The 21732-nt window shown below is 50.3% G+C and overlaps 1 protein-coding gene across 14 annotated transcripts in view; it reads right to left on the bottom strand.

The window, feature by feature from the left end:
• The window catches only part of AFDN (afadin, adherens junction formation factor), a 1642835-nt gene that overhangs the window by 1341382 nt on the left and 279721 nt on the right, over nt 1-21732 (bottom strand). For all 14 annotated transcript variants that reach the window (XM_078648844.1, XM_078648846.1, XM_078648851.1 and 11 more), the window contains exon 6: nt 3264-3421. In XM_078648844.1, coding sequence (XP_078504970.1) covers nt 3264-3421 — 158 coding nt within the window. The remainder of the gene's footprint in view (nt 1-3263; nt 3422-21732) is intronic.

Here is a 21732-nt window from a genome sequence, read left to right as displayed (position 1 = left end):
TCTGCTCCATCTAATTTCCCCTTCAGCCCAGCAATGTTCCATGAGGCTAACTTTATAATATTTGCCTGGTTCGTAGGGTTGTTTATGTGAGGGTCTATATGCCCCCTTCCTATTTCACCAGACAACAGCCCAATTTCGAATCCATTCACATTTTGTCCCGCTTTAGTTGCAATCTCTTGGCTATCCAATTTTTTGATGCAACTATCTTCCCTTTGTGTGTGAGAAGAGATCAAATCCTCCGAACAGCTAGCTGAATTAGACACTATCGTTGTTTTTTGGATCACAGGAGAGTCAATCAACCCCTTCCAAACCACTAAGTGGGGCGTACCGATTCGAAAGTTGGGGGTAGAACAGGGGATATGTAGCCAAGGCATGTGGATGTCTCCCTCTGGGTCCGTTATTGTGATAAGATGGTGTTTGAAAGGGAGGGTTTCTGGGAATTCCTAATTGGGGTAAAAATAATGCAATGTTATCGTTTGGACATCCCCCACTTTACCAAACTTTGGTTTTCTGCAAATAAGGTCTACCACCCAAGGGTCCCTAAAACTAACGATAATACAGTCCCCATCTAGATCCTTTTGTCCGTGGCCCAACCAGTCTACTCTTCTTACATTGAGGATCTCTGTTTTGGACATGGGTGGAAGTGGCCTGTTCTTATTGAGCCAAAAATTTACTTTGTTATATAGATCCCGATGTGATTCTGCTTTCCCCTCCTCTAGAGGGACCACTCCTGTTAGAATGATGGTATATGGTACGGACTCTGGTGGCAGATTAACATAGGGTGGTTTGCGATAAACATTGTTCCTAGTTAAGTTCTCTTGTTCCATTATGCGGGCAGTTTTAACTGGCCTGCTGGAAGCGGGCTGTGGTTTTGGTTGTACACCTTCTTTGGGAGGTTTATCTTTAGCTAGTTTTGGTTCATTCTTATTTTTCGCCTGTTTTGACTGCACTTCTCGGGATGGCATTACTGGTGATAATGGTGCAGCTTTGGCCAACTGCTGTGACCCTCCTGTATTATTTTTAGGTTGTCTCTGGGTCCCAGGAATGGCGTCACCTGTAAGTGTAGGGGGATTAGTTAAATTTTTCACAGTCTCCATGTTATCTCTCAATAACGCCTCCATCTGGTCCATTTTATCATTAAGCAACCTCGTCCGTTCAAGTAATGGTAACAGTAGGGATTTTACCACAAATTCTATCTTGCCCAAAAGAAGATCGTCAACATTATTTGACGGGAGATGATTAATAGTGTTTGTAGGGGAGATGGCCAGGGGTGCTGTTATGTGTACTGTAGGTGCTATATTGCCGTTACCTTTTGAAGCCTTTGCGATACCCCCCTTCTGGGTTTTCTCTTTCCGTTTCCTTTTACTAGGTCCTGATTTATGAGGATCTTTTTGGGGTGGGTTTTTAATCTCAGGACTGGATATAGATCCAGATGTTTCATTATCATCGATATCGATATTCACTAGGTTATTGTAAAGGGAGCTACTTGAAGATGTATCTGAAGGTATTGCAGTGTCATCTGGCTCCTGATCTACAAGCACCGTATCTATGGTGATACCATTATTGTCAATAGAGTGCGGTTGGGATAGTGAGTCTACAAGCATCGTATCTAAAATGCTGCCGTTAATATCACTAGAGTCTAATTGGAACAGTGGTACTGGGGATTCAACCTGCCCTATTTTCCCAAGCGAGGACCGTTTCCCAGTGACCAGATCAATGGAAAGACGTTTTTCGGCAAGGGCAATCTCTTTCTCAAGAATACAGGTAGTCCGTTTGAAAAAATGGTCTATAGTACCTTTAAACACCCCGTTCGATGTAGTGACCTGTACCAGTCTCTCTTTGCCAGATCGCAGAGTCATTATAGTTGTTGGGGCAGAACAAAGTTGGGTGCAAGCTGATAGCCCTATGCAAATACCACAATCTATATAGGGGAATTACAACAAACTCCACAGTAACCTGTAATGATACAGGGTACTCCGGATCTCACTTGAAGGAGGGGTGGCCCAACCCAACCTCTGTCGACCTCTGACGGCCGTGTGATGTAATGGGGCGTGGTCCACAGGGCTTCTGGGCAGTGTAGTTTCCCCCACTCGGCGGCCGCACGCGATGTCAAACTGCGGCGGCGGCGGGGGGAAACCAGGATACAATCCACAGGACCAGTCACAATACTCTGAAACAACTGGTAAGTCCTTCTTCCTCTGACAAACGCGGATTACAAACCCCTACGAGGGCATCATTAAATCAAGAGGATCAGAAGTTGTTGGCCAGGCTGCAGGAGTTCTGTTAAAGGATTTGTCTTAGTGAAGAGCAGTTTTAACTCTAAAAATGTGGCTGCCCTCCAACCCACCACTGCGAATGAGGCGCTCTTCTTCATTGGTGGCCCATGTGGCATGTCAAGTTATGTCTCAGGAGAAGCGTCAAGTCCACTGGTGTTATGTAAATTAAAGTACAAGGCATCATCAGTGTAATAATGGGGAAGCAAGCCACTCCCCTCACCATCATCATCATCATCATCTTGGGGTGCACCCTGCTCTGGCACAGGGTCAGGATCAGACCCAAAAAGATAACGGAACTTCTGCTGACAGTTGAGACATCGTTCCTTAGCACACTGCATTAAAAGACTAGAAGTCGCCGGAAGACCACTTATGGTGTCTGTTGCAGAGTTTCAACACACAGGTTCGACACCCTACAAAAAAAGGACCGTTGCAAAAAGCTGCAGTGATTTTCAAAGATATGTGAAGTTGGTCTTTGCTTTTATCGGATAAACAATGTAAGCTCGGTATTCCTGGCTAAGTCGCAAAACATCAATCTTTAAGTGATAAAAATGTTATGTAATTGCACCTATTAAATGACTACACTTTCCATTAGTTTTGTTCTTTTTTTTTTTAAATATCTAACTTTCAGTCTGGCAGTTTGTAAATCCAAATATTTTAATGCAATTTCTTTTGGATTTATTGTATAACTTTACAGCACTCTCGTGTGTATTCTCACCTGGTCCGGGCTTTAGACAAAATATAAATTGATAAGCAAATACTCAAAAATCCACATCTCAATTTCAGCTACCCACTACTCCCATATTAAGAGTGCTAAGTTTGGACTCCAAAAGTCATGTTCTAACGTTGCAGTTTTCTAGAGTTAAGTTGTGGTGTTAGTTAAGTGCATCAGAAAAAAGCAACCTTTGGTGCGGTGACTCATGATGTAGTATGAAACGCAGTATTAGTATTGCACATTATAAAAATCCCAAAATGTTTGCAGCTACTTACACATGCGATACAGAACTCTGTGTGGTTTTCCTTTTCAAATCCATACTTCTCAAGAGCAGCAATGACAGCAAAGTCTGACGTGTCAGTAGTGGACAGCAAGATTGTCTTGTATGGTATGTTTGGTTTTAGGCTGTCTGCATAAATCCTCAGCGTCCCTCCTTGAAACACAAAACAAAGAACGTCTATTAATAATAGTGATGATTATATATGGGTCCCACACCCATCCACTATATTTGAACAGATTTATCTAAATGTTGTTGACCGCAATTAGGTCACAGACGTTAAAATTAAATATTGTTTTCCACTGGTGTGATACAACTATGGTCCCCTATTTCCATCATTGCACTCAATTATTTCTATTGGATGAGTAAGGGATCCATACACCACATACTACTGTATATTGGTAGCAGAATTAAAGGCAAGTTTTTAACTTCGGGGTTCTGAGTGACATCTTAGACAACTCAAACTTCCTTCTCATTGTTTATCTGCTGTCGCTGAGAACACCTAGGTGAAAATCATCTGTTATTGACAGTTGCCCAGCTTTAATTCAATATATTTATAGCCCTCCCACAAACAAAGGCACCAAATCTGCAGCAACTTGGGAAATCGCATTCACACTATGGACGTTATAAATCGTACCCACATCAAAACAGTAACTCCGCACAGCCAGTTCAAAGTCTTTCTTTCCCCATTCCTGATGATTAGGTTTGAGTGACAATGCAGTGCTTCTCCGTAAATAACGTATGGCTGACAACACTTAACAAGCATTTGCAATGCAATAGGTCTTGCATTTACGCAAGTTTGAGCTATTGGCATTGTAAATGGTAATGCCTTTTATTTATGTTTTGGTTTTTAAAACATAAATAAAAAGGAATTGTCATTTACAATGCTAATACCTTAAACTCTCGCAAAAGTGAGACCTACTGCATTGCAAATGCTTGTTTAAAGGACGCCCCAGACACTACTTCCCCACCCTACCAACCTTCAGCGATAGGACAAAGGTGCAAGCTTATCTTAAAGAGACATTTTGCACCTTGTCCCACAATGTTACCTTCGGAGAGCTAAAAGGAAAGCTCTACCCCAACACTACCAGCCTGTGAACATACAGAAGTATGAACCAACCAGGTCAGGCATAGTCTCTTGTCCTGCAGAACAAGTTTGCGCTATATAAAAACTCTTTAAAAAAACAAGCATTTGCAATGCAATAGGTCTCGCATTAGGAAAGTTTGAGCTATTGGTATTGTAAATTACACATTTTTTAATTATGTGATGGTTTTGAAAATAGCTACATTAATAGCTTTGTCATTTACAATGCCAATAGTTTTAACTTTCGCAACTGTGACACCTATAGCATTTGTAATGCAATATGTGTTGTATTTAAGTGACTTCGATGTATTGATATTACAAATTACAATGGCTTTTAATTTTTTTAAATAATTAATACTTAAATAAAAGTTATTGTCATTTATAATGGCAATAGCTTAAACTTTTGTAAATAATTTTTGTGAAGATTATGTTCAGTGTATTTTATTGTGACAAAAATCCAAGAACAGAAGTGAAATATTAACTCTTTTTGTGACATTTGTAATGAAGCTTGAAACATTGAGAGAACAAATTTGAACCAGTTATTGTTGAATGGTTGCACAGATTGATGCTGTGGTGGAGCTGAGAGATGTGGTGGCGACGAGTGATGCTGTGGCGTTCAATGATGCTGTGGTAGCGCATAGTGATGTTGTGGTGCCCCTGAGTGATGTTGTGGTGCACCTGAGTGATGCTGTGGTGGTGCTGAGTGATGCTGTGGTGATGTGATAGAGTGAGGGCGATAGATAGATAGAGTGAGGGCGATAGATAGATAGAGTGAGGGCGATAGATAGATAGAGTGAGGGCGATAGATAGATAGAGTGAGGGCGATAGATAGATAGAGTGAGGGCGATAGATAGATAGAGTGAGGGCGATAGATAGATAGAGTGAGGGCGATAGATAGATAGAGTGAGGGCGATAGATAGATAGAGTGAGGGCGATAGATAGATAGAGTGAGGGCGATAGATAGATAGAGGGCGATAGATAGAGGGCGATAGATAGATAGAGGGCGATAGATAGAGTGAGGGCGATAGATAGATAGAGTGAGGGCGATAGATAGATAGAGTGAGGGCGATAGATAGATAGAGTGAGGGTGATAGATAGAGTGAGGGCGATAGATAGATAGAGTGAGGGCGATCGATAGAGTGAGGGCGATCGATAGAGTGAGGGCGATCGATAGAGTGAGGGCAATCGATAGAGTGAGGGCGATCGATAGAGTGAGGGCGATCGATAGAGTGAGGGCGATAGATAGATAGATAGATAGAAAGATAGATAGATAGATAGATAGAGATAGATAGAGTGAGGGAGATAGATAGACAGAGTGAGGGCGATAGATAGAGTGAGGGCGATAGATAGAGTGAGGGCAATAGATAGACAGATAGAGTGAGTGCGATAGACAGATAGAGTGAGTGCGATAGACAGATAGAGAGTGCGATAGACAGAGCGAGGGCAATAGATAAACAGTTAGAGTGAGAGAGATAGATAGATAGAGTGAGGGCGATAGATAGATAGAGTGAGGGCGATAGATAGATAGAGTGAGGGCGATAGATAGATAGATAGAGTGAGGGCGATAGACAGATAGAGTGAGTGCGATAGATAGAGTGAGGGCGATAGATAGACAGAGTGAGTGCGATAGACAGATAGATAGAGTGATGGCGATAGACAGATAGACAGAGTGAGTGCGATAGATAGATAGATGCCATAACTTTTATATACTTTCACCACTGCTCCCAAATCGGTGAACTGCTCATGAATGATAAATACACGTATTTATTTTATCTGTGCAGCACATCCCAGTAACTCACCAAGGAATGCTGCACAGATAAGAGGCGGGTACGAGTCCTCCCGACAAAATTTAGCAAGGGTGGCTGGTGGAAGTTCACATCTTGCTGTCAGGCTTGCATTCATACCTGCAGGAAGAACCGATCCCTTGCTACAAAGAAGAAGCGTGGACATCGCTTGTCACAACCTACTCCTGCAAGGAGCAAACACGAAAGTGCTCTTCGGCCCGCTCCATGGAGCCACGCACAGGCTTGTTAGGGCATGCATTGTGCAACAGACAGCAATTCAATTAAAGAAGTCAATTAGATTAAAAAAAGGGAAGGCTGTTTAGATTTCTTTTCTTAGCAGCCAGTGTGACAATAAACGCTGTCTATCGCTATGTACGGTTCAATATGTGCCCTCCTTAAAATTCACTTCTGTCGACGCCACAAGTCGTAATTCAGGGCCCCCTGGTGCATGAAAACCTCACACAATCTGAGGAACCTCACACATACTGTTGTGCCTCCACATGATTCTTTCTCCCTGCAAAGCTGTGTTTAGTAAATAAACCCTGTTAGTGTTTATCAGGTCTATAAAAGTATCACCATGTACAAAGCATTGCATGACTACATTTCTTATCACAGTTTTGTTGTTATCATATAGCCTTCCCCGCCCTTTCCGTCTGAACCGGAAAGCCAATCTGCTTTATCCCTCTGACGTGTTAGTGTAATTTCCCCCCCCCCCCCCCCCGCCCCCCCTCAATCCCTGCTGTGCCCATCTCTCGGGCTCTGTCCCACTGGCCTCCCCACCAGACCCCCAACTCGTTGCCCTTGCCAGGTGCCTCCCCGGTTTCGATCAGGCGGCTCTTCCTCATCATGATGTCACACACAGTGCAGTGTACTTCAGCAGTAAAGGCTTGAGTCCTGCCTATGTTGTTCAAACAGTTCACGCGGTTAGCATGACTAATTTACTGCAATATTTTCTCAGTTCCTTAAGCATTTTAAACGAGTCTGTGAGATACCAGAGTTCTGTCAAAGTTATCATTCACCGCAGGGGGTTTTTTTAGGCTTCAAACACCGGGCTTCCAATCGTATGAATGCTGGCTGCTGGGGTAATGTCTTCACCCGGGATAGCCATTAGTGTCTGTCGCCAGGGTGGTGGGGTTTTACACGAAGTGTCTGCATTTGTTAAAAAAAAGTAAACAAAAGCAAAGCGATAAACCGAGAAGATTTAAACAACCGGGTGAGACCACCTCAAAGCAAGGAAGCAGACTTTCAGGTGCAGTCTAGCGTTCGAGATCACTGTGCGGATGGAAAAATAATTTTAAAAAACATGGATGCTGGGTGCTTTGCCTAGTATGGACATAATGACATCAGCCTGTTTCAGTGTACCGCAACCTCTTCTTGTTAAAATGCTAGAACACAATGTTGCAAGTAACAAAATGCAGCCCATGTGAAATCCCGGCAGAAGAGAGGCCAGGGATGGGTCGGAATAAACAGAGTGGGTGTGAAAGCAGGGCGGGAGAGAAGCCAAGGAGGGGGTGGAACAAACTGAGTGGGAAGTGTATAGGTGAGCGCAGACAGCGCAACACGAGAAGTCTGCACATGCACTCTGCAACATAGTAAAAAAAGAAGTGCCATGAGTAAAGATTGAAGCTGCTGTCTCACCCCGCCAGTAAAACATCCAATCCCTGTGGGTGTGGTCTAAAGAGGACAGGGTGGCAACCAGGAGGGACTAAAAACCCTCCTGTGCAATCAACAAAGCATTTTCAGCATAATTAGAGATGAAAACCAACGCACGCCAATTACAATTGCAGGCGGCGCAGACACAAGACATCTGGAACCGTACTGATTCCAAGAAGCCCTCGCATGGAGAGAGTAGTGCATGCGCGCTGCTAACGCCAGGCGAGACCTAAAAAAGGGTGGGTAGCGAGCCTAAATCACCCCAAAAAAATTTCAATGCGTCGCTAATGACTATGTACACTTAGAACTACAAAGGTGCTGGTGCAAACAACAAACATAATATGTTGTTTACCTTTCCAGTGTTTCGTCAAAAACTGATTTTACAAGCCACTCCAGTTTACAGCGATTTTGCTCTTGCAACCAAGTAAAAATCAATATTTTTCATTACAAATATCTGACATTTTCAGAAATGCTTAGAAATAAATACCACCTCAATTTTACACATCTGAGCTTTATTTAAAAAAAATGTTAATATTGGATAATTCACAGCCACAGCACCAGTCGTCCAGAATTACGCCCATGATTCAGACACCACGCTAATATAGTACTGATTTTTAAATAGTGAAGTGTAAGGAGGATATAAGCATTCACATTTTGTATTCTACATTATGCCTATTTGCCAAAAACATTGTTTTATGCTGTAATCTTTTTAATTTTCTTTGGAAAAATAAACAAACACAAACATCACTGCTGCCATATCCTGATGACTTGACTTCTCTTTATTATTAGATTTGGGGCACGTTGTCCTTCGGTGACCCACAAACTTGCTTTGTTCTGCCACGCTGAGGCTTAATTTGAAACGGAATTCATTGCAAAAATAGATTCTATATCAGGACCGGAGGCTCCGATTATGCCTCTTTCTTCGCTGCTTCGCAGCCAGTTATGGTTTAACTCTTTTTATTGAAGTCAGTACAAAGAAAGGAAAAATTCACAACATGTACATCCTGGTTGTGTGCTGTTAATAAGTGACATAAAAGCAAAAGGGGCTCAGTGTAGGCATGTTGCAACGCACAAGTTACTACTTGTGTAACGATATAGCTATAAAAGACATTAGTTAGTATTAGATTCCTTACCTTAGAATAGGCGTCAGACTGGATCCGGAATTTGTTTGCGTAACAGTACCCTTGCGCGTCGGTAGGCGTCGTCTGCGGCTCCGCGTCAGTCGTCGGCATCGTGGGCGCCGTGATGACGTCGTCGGAGTACTTAGACGCCGCCTCCGCGTGCTGACGTCAGTTCTTAGACACAGCTTTTCCGCGCCAGAAGCGCTGAGCCATGTTAAAAACCAACACTGGTGCCATTGAAACTAGGGCCCTGAAAGGGGATAACCCTAACCCTAGATATCGGTTCGCAGAACGGGGAGGATGGGTTGGTCGGTAAGGAATCTAATACTAACTAATGTCTCTTACAGATATATCGTTACACAAGTAGTATCTTGTGCATCTGAAAGAGACACGTTAGTATTAGATTCCTTACCTTAGAATAGATACCCCAGCAATACCAACCCCGGTGGTGGGTCTGCGAACCAATAATCACACCAGAAACTCCTGGAGGACGGAACGGCCAAAGAAGCCATCCCTCCGGACTTGGCTGTCCAGGCAGTAGTGTCTTGCAAACATGTGCAGCGAGGCCCAGGTAGCTGCCTGACAGATGTCTTGTAAGGGCACTCCCCGGCCCAGGGCAGTTGTAGTCGCCGTGGCTCGGGTGGAATGAGCCCGCAATCCAACAGTGGGGCTCCTTGTTAGCCAAGGAGTAACATGCCTGGATACACAAGATGATCCACCGGGAGATGGTCCTCTTGTGCACCGCTTTCCCCTTCTTAGCGCCCACGTTCCCAACAAAGAGTTGGTCATCCACCCGGAACAGGCGTGTGCGATACAAGTAGAATGAGAGCGCACGTTTTGGGTCCAGACGGTGGAGCCGCTCTTCCTCTTTAGAGGGATGCGGAGGCGGGAAGAAGGTTGGCAAGGTGATGGACTGCCCGATGTGGAAGGCCGTGACAACCTTGGGCAGGAAAGATGGCTTAGTACGCAACACCACTTTGTCCGGATGGACAGAAAGGAAAGGTGGATTACAAGAAAGAGCCTGGAGCTCACTCACTCTCCGGGCAGAGGTGATGGCAACCAGGAAAGCAGTCTTCATAGTAAGAAGGCGGAGAGGACAGTTGTGAAGTGGCTCAAAGGGAGCGCACATCAGAAACGTAAGAAACAGGTTCAAGTCCCACTGAGGCATCACAAACGGAACAGGAGGGAACGTGTGTGTGATGCCCTTTAGAAATCTGTTTACAATAGGGGACTTGAACAAAGAAGGTTGATCAGGCAGCCTCAGAAAGGCTGAAAGGGCAGAAAGGTAGCCCTTGATAGTGCCCAGAGCAGAGCCCTGCTGGGCAAGAGAAAGAAGGAAGAGAAGAACCTCAGAGAGAGGGGCATCAAGAGGATCCACAGCCTTTGCTGTGCACCATGCCACAAATCTGTTCCACCTGCAGGCGTATACCGACTTTGTGGAGGGACGCCTGGCTGCCAGAATGACATTACAGACTTCAGGAGGCAAGTCAAATGGCCTCAACTGTCGCCGCTCAATCTCCAAGCATGGAGGTGGAGACAGGACAGGTTCGGGTGGAGGACCGTCCCCTGCTGCTGCGACAGAAGGTCCTCCTGAAGAGGCAGACAAACCGGGGGATCGACTGACATACTGAGTAGCTCTGGATACCAGTACCTTCGTGCCCAGTCCGGAGCCACAAGGATGACTTGGGCCCGGTCGCGCTTGATCTTCTTCAGCACTCTGGGCAGAAGTGGTATAGGCGGAAAGGCGTACAATAGACCGCAACTCCACTCGCGACGAAAAGCGTCTCCGAGCGAGTGCCGCCTTGGAAATTCCAACGCGCAGAACTGATGACATTGCGCGTTCTCTTCGGTGGCGAATAGATCTAACCAAGGCTCTCCCCATCGCTGAAAGAGGCCTTGCGCCACGTCCGAGTTCAGACGCCATTCTTGATCCATCATGCACCGACGGCTGAGCTCGTCCGCCCTGGCGTTCAGAGAACCTGCCAGGTGTTGAGCCACCAGGGTCACACCCTGGCGTTCCAGCCACTGCCAGAGGCGCAGAGCCTCCTGGCAATGGGTCCACGACCCCACCCCGCCCTGTTTGTTGCAGTACCACATGGCGGTGGTGTTGTCCGTGAACACCTGCACTACACTCCCCCGGACAGAGGGGAGGAATGCTTTCAGTGCTAGGCGAATCGCCCGTAACTCCAAAAGGTTGATGTGGGGCTGGGCCTCCGCCGGAGACCAGATGCCTCTGATCTCCGCCTCTCCCATGTGGCCTCCCCAGCCCTGGAGGGACGCATCCGTCACAACTACGTGCTCCGGTTGGGGAAGGGAGAGGGATCTGCCGCTGACCCAATCGCGGTCCGTGAGCCACCACTGCAGCTGTCTCGCAGTGCCCTCCGAGATCAGGACGTGGTCGGACAGGTTTCCCCGATGCTGGGCCCACTGAAACTTCAGGTCCCACTGCAGAGCCCGCATCCACCACCTGGCGTGATGCACCAGTAGGATGCAGGAGGCCATCAGCCCCAGAAGCCGCAGCGTCAACCTGACCGAGACCCGGGATAAAGGCTGAAATAGTGGAATCAGAGCCTGAATATCCCGGACCCGCTGTTCGGGAGGATAAAACCGAAACTGCGCTGAGTCCAGAACCGCTCCGATGAAGAGGAGCTTTCGGGAGGGGCACAGGTGTGACTTCGGCACATTGAGGGAGAACCCCAGTTGGTGCAGGAGGTCTGCCGTTGTCTGGAGGTGGCTGACAACTGTCTGGGGCGAGCCCGCCTTCAACAACCAGTCGTCGAGGTAGGGGAAGACTGAAACCCCTAACCTGCGCAGATGAGCTGCGACCACCGCCATCCCCTTTGTGAACACCCGTGGGGCGCTGTTAAGGCCGAAGGGGAGCACGGTATACTGAAAGTGCTCGTGGCCAACCGTGAACCGCAGGTAGCACCGGTGGGCCGGCAGGACGGGGATGTGGAAATAAGCATCCTGCAAGTCCAACGCTACCATCCAGTCTCCTGGGTCCAGGGCAGCTAAAACCTGAGCCAGTGTCAGCATTTTGAACTTCTCCTTCCGGAGGAAGGCGTTGACGTTTCGTAGGTCCAAGATAGGGCGTAGGCCCCCTTTGCCCTTCTTGGGTACCAGAAAGTAGTGGGAGTAGCAACCACATCCTACTTCTGGCCCAGGAACACGCTCGATGGCCCCCTTGGCCAAGAGGGCCGTAACTTCCTCCTGCAGAAGTCGCAAATGATCCCCCGATACACGGTGGTTCTGCGGTGGCATGGCTGGAGGAGTCCCCTCGAAGAGGAGGGAGTAGCCCCTTCGGACGATCTGCAGCACCCACCTGTCCGACGTGACGGTGCGCCAGTGGAGGAGGTGATGGCGAACCCTGCCCCCCACTGGCGTCACATGGGCCTGAAAGCACGGACTAGGAGGGTTTTGGGGCGGATGCCGCGGGGGAAGGTGTGGACTGACCTCGCCGTTGTCCCCGACCGCCGCCACGGCGGTTTCCACGGCCGCCACCGCGTTGGGTATTACCCTGCGGAGCGTGGCTGGCAGCACGTGTGGGTACACCCCTTCCGTGGCCACGAAAGGAATGAAAGGCAGACGATTGCTGGCGCGGGGCCGAGAGGCCCAAGGACTTGGCCGTAGCCCTGGAGTCCTTAAAGCGCTCAAGCGCATGGTCTGCCTTGTCGCCAAAAAGGCGACGGCCATCAAACGGCATGTCCATCAGTGTGTTTTGGACATCGGCCGAAAAGTTGGCGGAGCTCAACTAGGCGTTACGTCTGACCGCCACTGTCGTTGCCATCGCTCTACCTAGTGAGTCGGTGGTATCCAGCCCACACCGGATAGAATATTTGGCTGCATCCCGGCCCTCCACAAGGGCTTGGCCGAGTTTGGCCCGTACCTCCAACGGACACTCTGGCAGCACTTCCGCAACCGTATCCCACAGAGAGTGGGTGTAACGGCCCAAGAGGCACGCGGTGTTGGAAGACCGCAGTTCCAGACTAAGGGATGAGAAGATCTTTTTACCATACTGCTCATACCTCTTGGATTCCCTGTCCGGCGGAGCCGACGGGAACGCGGTTTGGGAATTGGAGGCCTGGATAACCAGGCTTTCGGGGGTGGGGTGGGTGGACAGGAAACATGGGTCGCCCGGGGCCGGGCGGTGGCGTCTGGCCACGTTCCTATCTACGGGCGAACCCGTAGCGGGCTTGGACCAAGTGCCCAAAAGAACGTCGGTTAAGGCCTCATTAAACGGCAGCAGAGGCTCGGCTGAGCATGACTGCGGCTTAAGGACCTCGGTGAGGAGGTTAGTCCTCACGGCTGCGACGGGGAGCTCAAGGCTCAAGGCCTTGACCGCCCTCATCAACACCACACTATAGGTTGCCCCCTCCTCCGTAGCCACGGTAGGAGGTGAGACAGAGCCAGTGTCAGGCGAAGTGTCTATACCACTGGCCTCCCCAAGTTCATCTGCCCAGTCCTCTTGAGACTGGCATTCACGTGCAAGAGGGTCCTCAGACCCCTCCCAATCCTCCTCATCACCCATCTCCTGGTACACAGGGGTAGGAAAAGATGGGGCCGGTTCATGGGAAATGAATTCTCCGAACGGCATCATGTGCAGCGCCCAGCGGCGCCGCACCGGCGCCGGAACCGGGTCGAGGGGGGCGTCGGGGACGGGACGGTGACACCTGAGGGGTCGGCGCCGGGGAGGTCATCAAATCCACTGGCGACGACCCGGATCCGGATCCAGCGGGGCCCTGCGGCGCCGGGCCCAAAGGAGCCGAAGCACCCGACGGCGTCGGGGCCGAAGCCCCCGACCCACTGGGGCCCCCAGACCGGACCGCTGGGCCCGAAGGCGCCGCGGAGCCGGTCGGAGGAGAGAGGGACCTCATGGCCATGAGGAACCGCTCGATCTCCTCCGGCGTCGCGTTAGGCCCAGGGACCGGAGGGTATGAAGCCGGACGCGGCGCCTGCGACTCCGACGGAGCCGCTTGGGCGGTGTCACCTGAACCCCCGGCCGCGTCGGGGGGAGTCGGAAGAGCGATGACGTCTCTTCGACTTCTTGTGCTTACCTGACGACTTCGACCCGGAGGAGTGATGTCGACTCCCGAAGCTATGATGGCTCCGCTCCCGCGACCGGTCCCTCGACCTCCGTCCGGACCGGGACCTCTCTTGGCGCGGGGCCGACTGCCGGAGTTCGAGCCGCTTACGGGACCGCTCCCATCTAGCCTTTGAAGTCAAGGCCCGGCAGTCGGAACAGGCCTTGTCGTCGTGGTCGACGCCGAGACAGTGGAGACACCGACGGTGAGGGTCCGTGACCGACATCAGCCGGTCGCAATCCTCACAGGGTTTAAAACCAGGCATCCCTACCGGCACCGTTTCGGAGTCGAAGACTCGAAAAAGGAGATCAAAAGATCAAAAAAGAGTTAGTCAAAAAGTGACTAAGGTACCACTTTTTCTGGATCTGCGCTGCGCGGAAAAAAGAAGAACTGACGTCAGCACGCGGAGGCGGTGTCTAAGTACTCCGACGACGTCATCACAGGGCCCACGACACCGACGACGGACGCGGAGCCGCAGACGACGCCTACCAACGCGCAAGGGTACTGCTACGCAAAAAAATTCCGGATCCAGTCTGACGCCTGGGGATATTCGAAGGTAAGGAATCTAATACTAACGTGTCTCTTTCAGATATACAAAATACAGCCTGATAAAAACAGGCCACTAAAATGCAGAGATAAGGTGTAACAACAAAATTAAGAACCTCCCGCCCCCCCATCCTTCCCCCCCCCCCCTTCCCTCCCGTCCAGTGTCATTACCAGCCTCAACTTCCCTGCCGCTCCCGTCCACTATGTCTCCCCATCTATATCTGCCTTAAGGGTCGGCCTCCTTTGGCTCCGTGAGCCTCAACAGTCGAAGGTACCTAGGACAAGTGATTTCTCTGAATTCTGTGATCAACAGTGATCGAAATGGTTGCCAGAGCTCCTCATATTTATCTCCTTCCCCAGCCATGGTGAGCAATCATTTTTCCATACCCAGTACATGCCACAACCTGTCCAGCCAGCCAGTAATGGAGGGAGTAGTGGTGGTGCGCCAGTGTGCGAGGATGTTTTGCACCGCGGAACCCAGTGCAATGGCTATTTGACGTCATCAGCGGGAGCGTAAGGGGTATGTTAGTGGGTTAGGAAGCCCTAATAAGACATACACTGGAAAGCGTGGAAGCTCTGTTTGAAAGTGTTTGTCCACGTCGTCAAGCACCTGTGTCCAGTAAGATTGGAGATGGTCACAATCCCACAACAGGTGCACCAGGTTGCCAACTTGGCCACAGCCCCGCCAACAGAATCTCTCTTTACTATGATCCATCTCGTGTAACCGTTCTGGGGTGTAGTACCAATATGTTGTTATTTTTGTGAGTGTCTCTGTGAGCCCAAAGTGGTATGCGGAGTGACATGCTCTATAGGATATCCTCTCCCATTCTTTGTGACTAAGGACCCTGCCCAGTTCTTTTTCCCATCGTTCCCTGCCTGGGATATAAATATGCGTCTGTGTTGTCTGCAGCATCTTATAAAGGTCAGATATGAGTTTAGCGTCTGAGGTGCGGGATAGGAGCCATCGTTCATACGGTAGGAACCGTTTATCTGCCCTCGTCCTCAACTGTGGTTGGAGTGCCCAGTGTCGGACTTGAAGGTATCTCATCCGTTCCGTCTCCGGGAAGCCATACTCTTGTTTAAAATGTGGGAAGGGGATCACCCCCTCTGGGCTATAGATGTGGTATAAGAAGCGGCAACCCGCAAGTCTCCAATGTGTGAAAGTCAATCCCCCTGTGCCCAGGGTGAAGTCTGGGTTATCCACCAGCGGGGTAAGCGGGGATGGGAGAGTTGTAAGGTCATGGGTAATACTGGTGGCGTCCCACACTTCTAAGGGAACCCGTGTGATGTACGAGGCGTAGAGGTTAGCAGGCCTGTGTGCCTTCCGGGAAAAGGGGATTTCCTGTAGTGGGCGGCCTGCCACAGCCTGGTCCTGGAAGAGCCAGTGTTTCTCCGATTCCCATTTACTCTATTCTACCAGGTAGCGTAATTGCACCACCTGGTAGTATTTGTGCAAGTCAGGTACCCCCAGGCCCCCCGATTCCGGGGCTAGCGTGATCAATGCCCTCCGCATTCTAGGCTTCCGGCCCTGCCAGATAAATTGGGCTAGTCAAGCTTGTGTTTGTCGGATCCATCCGGCGGGTGGTCGGAACAGTAGAGCCCAGAAAAGATAGAGAATTTGGGGTAAGATGGTCATCTTGACTGCTGCAATCCTGCCCAACCAGGAGAGCGGGAAATGTCTCCACCGGCCTATCTCCTCCCGAATCCTCCCGTGGAGTGTCGTGTAGTTAGCCACAGCCATGGTGGTAAGTGAGGGGCCAGTTGGATCCCCAGATACGGAACCATGTCCGATGCCCACTGAATGGGAAAGAGTCCTTGTAAATAAACTCTTGTGGGGGAAGACAACGATAAGTCTAAGGCAATCGACTTGTCTGTGTTCATTTTGAACCCGGTCACTTTGGCGAAGGCATCCAGCTCCGCTATACAGGCTGGAAGGGAGGTTTGTGGGTTTTCTAAATAGATCAGTATGTCGTCTGCATAGAGACTGATGGTATGCTTGAAGCCGCCAAACTTTATCCCTGTAGCTGCCTGATTTTGGCGTATTCTCTGGGCGAGTGGCTCCATATACAGGGTGAATAAGAGGCGCGAGAGTGGGCACCCTTGCCTCGTGCCTCTCTCAATAGTAAAACTGGCCGAACTATATCCATTCACCCGGACTACTGCAGTGGGGGACTTGTAACAGTTAAAAATGAGGTTGCGGAATTTCTCTCCAATCCCCACCTTTGCCATAACCAGTTCTAAATAGGGCCAATGGACTCGGTCAAATGCCTTTTCGGCATCTACTGCCAGCATCATTCTCTCTCCCTGCACTCGGGTAGCTTTTTCTATCAGGTGGACGATGTGTTTGGTATTATCTACCGTCTAGCGTTCGGGGATAAAGCCTGCCTGGTCCGGGTCTATGCGGCCGGGTTATTGGGGGGCTAGTCAGGCTGCTAGGATCCCTGTGTACAGTTTGAGATCCACGTTTAACAACGATATCGGCCAGTAGGTTCCACATCTAGTCCTTTCTTTCCCGGGTTTGGGAATGACCGTTATTGAAGCTCGTAGGAGGTCAGGCGGTATCGCTCCGGGTTCGGCAAACGTGTTGAATAGGCGGGTGAGAATCGGGGTGAGTGTAGCGCAAAATTTCTTATAAAAGATGGCTGGAAAGCCATCCGGCCCCGGTGCCTTCCCCAGTTTGAGCCTAGAGATAGCGGCAATTACCTCTTCTACGCGAATGTCTCTCTCAAGATATTCCATTTGAGGCGCAGATAAAGAGGGGAGCGTAACCTAATCTAGAAAAGCCGTAGCCTCTGGGCCGAGGGTGGCGTAAAAATCGCGGAAGGCGTCCGCAATCTCTGCATCCTCCGAGACACAGGTCCCGTCGGATCGGGCAATCTCTTTGACCTTTTGCTGTTGACGTGTTAGTCGTAACCTGTTAGCCAACAGGCGGCCACATCTATCGCCTCCGGTATAATAGGCATGCCTCAGCCGCAATGCCGCAAATTCCGCTCGGTCCATGTCTAAGGCCGATAACTGGTGTTGCATGGCCTTGAGTTGCTTCCAAATTCTTGGGGCACCTGTTCTCTGGTGCATTTGCTCCAGTTCATGGACGCGCTGCGTGAGTTCGTCACATTTACGCTGTCTGTCCCTGTTTTCGGCAGAGGAGAGGGCTATAAATTCCCCACGGAGGACCGCCTTTAGAGCTGCCCATTGCGTCGCAAGGGTTGTGCCGGAATTGGCATTGTGGGGAAGGTAGTCTTTGATTGCGTCTTGAATGTGTTTCACCACGTCCCCTCTATGCAATAACGTGTCTCTAAGGCGCCATACTCTAGGGGGGTATGATGTAGTTGACAGGGTTAGCGTGGTAGTGACTGGTGCATGGTCTGAGAGTGAGATAACTCCTATCTCTGTTGAGGTCATTAATGTGCACACCGGGCCTGAGGCTAAAAGGTGATCTAGTCTGGCGTATGTTTTGTGTGCATTAGAATAGTAGGAGTATTCCTTATCTTGAGGGTGGCTTCTGCGCCAGAGATGGTGGAGATCTAGGTCCCTCAGTCGATCTATGCTGCTAGTTGAGAGCGCCCCTGCCTGGTGAGTGCGTTGGCCCGACCTATCTAGGATATTATCAAAGACTAGGTTTAGATCGCCCCCTAGGATAATGTGTCTGTCTGGCGTGGCTGTGGCTCCCGTGATGGCCGAGTGCAGGAACTGTTCTTGGCCCTCATTTGGGGCGTAAAGGGACCCAACAGTAAACGTGAGGCCTCCCAAGGCGAAGCGATATGCAAGCAGCCTCCCTCTAAGTTCTGCGCTTTTATGTAAGACCTCCCCCTTGAAGTGTCGTGCCACTAAAATCGCTACTCCAGCTGTCTTAGTGGGGTTAGAAGAGAAGAACTGCGCTGGAAATTTACGAGAGCGCAGCCGATGGCAATCCCGCGACAATAAATGAGTCTCCTGTAATAAGCCTATGTCCGCTTGCACGTTTTCTAGACAGGATAAAATCGCTTGCAGTTTAACAGGGTTGTTAAGTCCCCTCACATTGAGGGTCAAGATCTTAAGGGTGGGGGAGGCATAGCCTGCGAAGGATTTGGTCATGCCAGTGTCAGAGGCTCGGCTCGGCGTGTCATAGGTGGGAGTGTTTGCATGACGAGAAGGGTACCCACAGCCCCGCGCGAGTGTAGAATCTGGGAGCTGAAGTCGAATACAGACACCCTTCCCTCCCCCTTTCCCCAACTCCCCCAAAAACTCCCCCCCCCCAACCCCAAAAATTCAAAGGTCCAAAGTCCATCACCCTCCGGGGCGATCAGAAATGTATTCTCTTGGGGTGTTACAGTCAGTTCGGAACACTCCTCCCTCCCGCCGACGGACCAGCACAAGTTCGCAGCTAAGTGCTCTTTTCCTCTTATTGCATGCTTTGTTGCCCTAGGTGCTTGTCTGGAATCAGGAAGCACCCGGGGGACTGTACGACATTTTCCTGATGTTTTCCTGATATTTTATTACTGTTGGTTGGCTTTCTCTGCTTTCACAGATCCCCTATCAGCCGCGTGAGAGCTCCTTACGCGGCCGCTGCCTATTGTCTTGCGGTGCTCGCTTGGACTGCTAGGGGCGCTCCTACGTCTCGTTGCTCCCGCGGCCCAGTCCCCTCAGTTGAGGAGACATGGGGCGAGAGTCGGACGTGGGAGCCTTGTCCCCTCACTGCCTCACCTTTACACCCCAAGCAGGGTCTGTATTTCCAGCATTCAGCATCAGTATTTCACGCCCCGGTGGGGTTCTGTATTGCGGTGATACTGCGTTTAATCGCCTGTGGTCAGGTTTGTGTGCACTCTTCAGAAAGGTGCAGGTGCACTAGGAGGCGTTTTCTTCAGCCTGGTCAGTTATCTGAGGGCCTGCACGCGCCTGGGGCCGGTGCAAGCCTCAATGCAATTCTGTGAGCTGCGTGTTCAAAAGCCTTGCAGTCCTTTTGTCTGCCCACATCACGTCTGGGTTCCCCAGGACAATACATCAAGGTTTTTTCCTCTGTGCCACTTAGATTCATTTCCAGTTTGGTTGCTCGTTACCCTGGCCGTTGGTACCAATGGAACAAGATGATGTCTATGTGGAGGAGGAGGTCCAAGAGGAGTACCTCCCCTATGATAATGCTTTCTTTGACGCGGTAGACTCCTCAACTTACCGCTGTGTGAATGAGGTTGTGTTGTCTCTCTGAGAGGATTGTACAGGAGTGCGCCAAGTTGGCGCAAGGCCATTTACAAGCCCTGGATCCCGCCAGTACTCCCATCCCTGGGGAGGGGCCCCCACCACCCAAGAAGAGTTGTCTGGAGGGTGGCCCTGAGGAAGCACAGGGGGTGGACAAGGGTGTGTTTGAGCGCTTGAAGAGCGCCTTTTTAGCTAAGGTTCCTCCCACTCCTGCCCCGCCTCCTGTCCCAGATTCCGTCCTGCCCTCTGCGCCGGCTTCCCCGAACATGGATGGGGATTCCCCGGGGGACTCGGACGATGATGTGGGGTCCTCACGGTCTTGGCGCCCGGCTGGCTCTTCTGCCTTTCTGCCGCAGGACAATTCGGGTATGCTGGACCTGGATAAAATAATTCATCCACTGTCAGCGGCCTGGACCCCTGGAGATAAGGTGGCTAAGTTCGTGGCCGGCCACCTCCGCAAACCCCTAGAGAAGGAGGCTAGGGCTGTTTGAGGTTTGAGTGCCCAAGGTCCTCTTTAGAAGGGAATGTCGCCTGCACGCCAGAGCTCGACTCCAAGATAGTCACCTTCTTGGTCAAGTATATTAAGGACTCTTGAAAAGGTATTGATCGGTCTTGGCGTTCCTGCCAAGACAAGCTGTTGAATGCTATAGGACCTTTGACCAAGATATTGGACATGGCGGAGGAGGCTAAAGTGTCAGGCTCTGCCATCTCCCCTGACATCCTTTCCGATTGGACGAAGCGTGCTATAATATTTCTGGGCAACGCTAACTGTGCCCTTTCGACGGAACGCCGTAGTTCCCTGTTAATAACGTTTGACCCTAAGTTAGGAGAGCTGGCCTCTTCGGAGAAGTGGCACAAGGGGGTCTCTTTGGGGATCCATTTGTAAAGGAATTAGGCAAATTCTTGGGCACGTTTACTTCATTGGACAAGGCCCAGTCCAGTATGAAGAGGGTTTTCCAGCCCCGGGACGGTCGTGGCAGGGGCCGCATGATAGGCCGTGGTGCACAACACACTCCCAACAGGGGAAAAGGCTCCGGGCGGGGACAATATAGTTCCAACGCCAATTACTCGACTTTTATCCCACAAGAGGGCAACGGGTCAGAGACCGTGGAAACTTTAGGAACAACGCCGGTGGCGGAGGTTCAAATGGTAAGTGCCTTGCCGGCGGCCCACGCCTGTCTTGGGGGTCGTTCGGCGCTCTTTCGATGGGCTTGGGTGAGTATCACAACGGATGCTTCGGTCTTGCAGACCATCCGAGGGTTTCATATAGAGTTCTACGAAACCCCACGCCAGCAGTGCCTCCCCCGACCCATCTCTTTTTCCGTCGCAGATGCGCAGCTGGTCGACGAAGAGGTCTCTGCGATGCTTCTCACAGGGGCAGTTTGTCATTTCGCTCTGCGCCCCAACGGCTTTTTAAGCAACATCTGCTTGGTGGATAATCCCGTTGGGGGCGCCGTCTGGTCATAAACCTAGAGGAGTTCAATGGAAGGTTGGTGTACCGGCATTTCAAGATGGAGGGGATTCACCTCCTCCGGGATGTTCTTCTTCCGTCTGACTGGATGGTGCGGTTGGACCTCAGGGACGCGTACTTGGTGGTCCCCATTCACCCACCGCATCGGCGGTTTCTGCAATTTTGCTGGAGGGATCAGATTTACGAGTTCACCGCCCTTTTGTTCGGTCTTTCTTCGGCACCCTGGTGCTTCACAAAGGTGCTCCATCCAGTGGTGGAGTTACTCAGGGCTCAGGGTGTCCGTATGATTGTTTACCGGGACGACATCCTGATTATGGCGCAGTGTCCCAGGAAGTTGTCGGTGCAGCTGCATCTGGCAGTGTCGCTTTTGCAGGACTTGGGTTTCGTGATCAACGTAGACAAGTCCATCCACAGCCCGGCTCAGAGTGTGTTTTTTCTCGGTTTCGTCGTGGATTCGGTCAGCGCTTCCTTGAGCCTGCCATCCCAGAAGATGGCCACAATTCGGCACGAGCTCCGGCAGACCATCTCCAGGACTCATACCTCGCTCCGGCAGAT

Source organism: Lissotriton helveticus, chromosome 6, assembly GCF_964261635.1.
Source record: "Lissotriton helveticus chromosome 6, aLisHel1.1, whole genome shotgun sequence".
In the NCBI taxonomy this organism is placed as follows: Eukaryota; Metazoa; Chordata; class Amphibia; order Caudata; family Salamandridae; genus Lissotriton; species Lissotriton helveticus.
The sequence above is the reverse complement of the archived record's forward strand: the minus strand, read 5'-3'. Positions and strand labels throughout refer to the sequence as shown.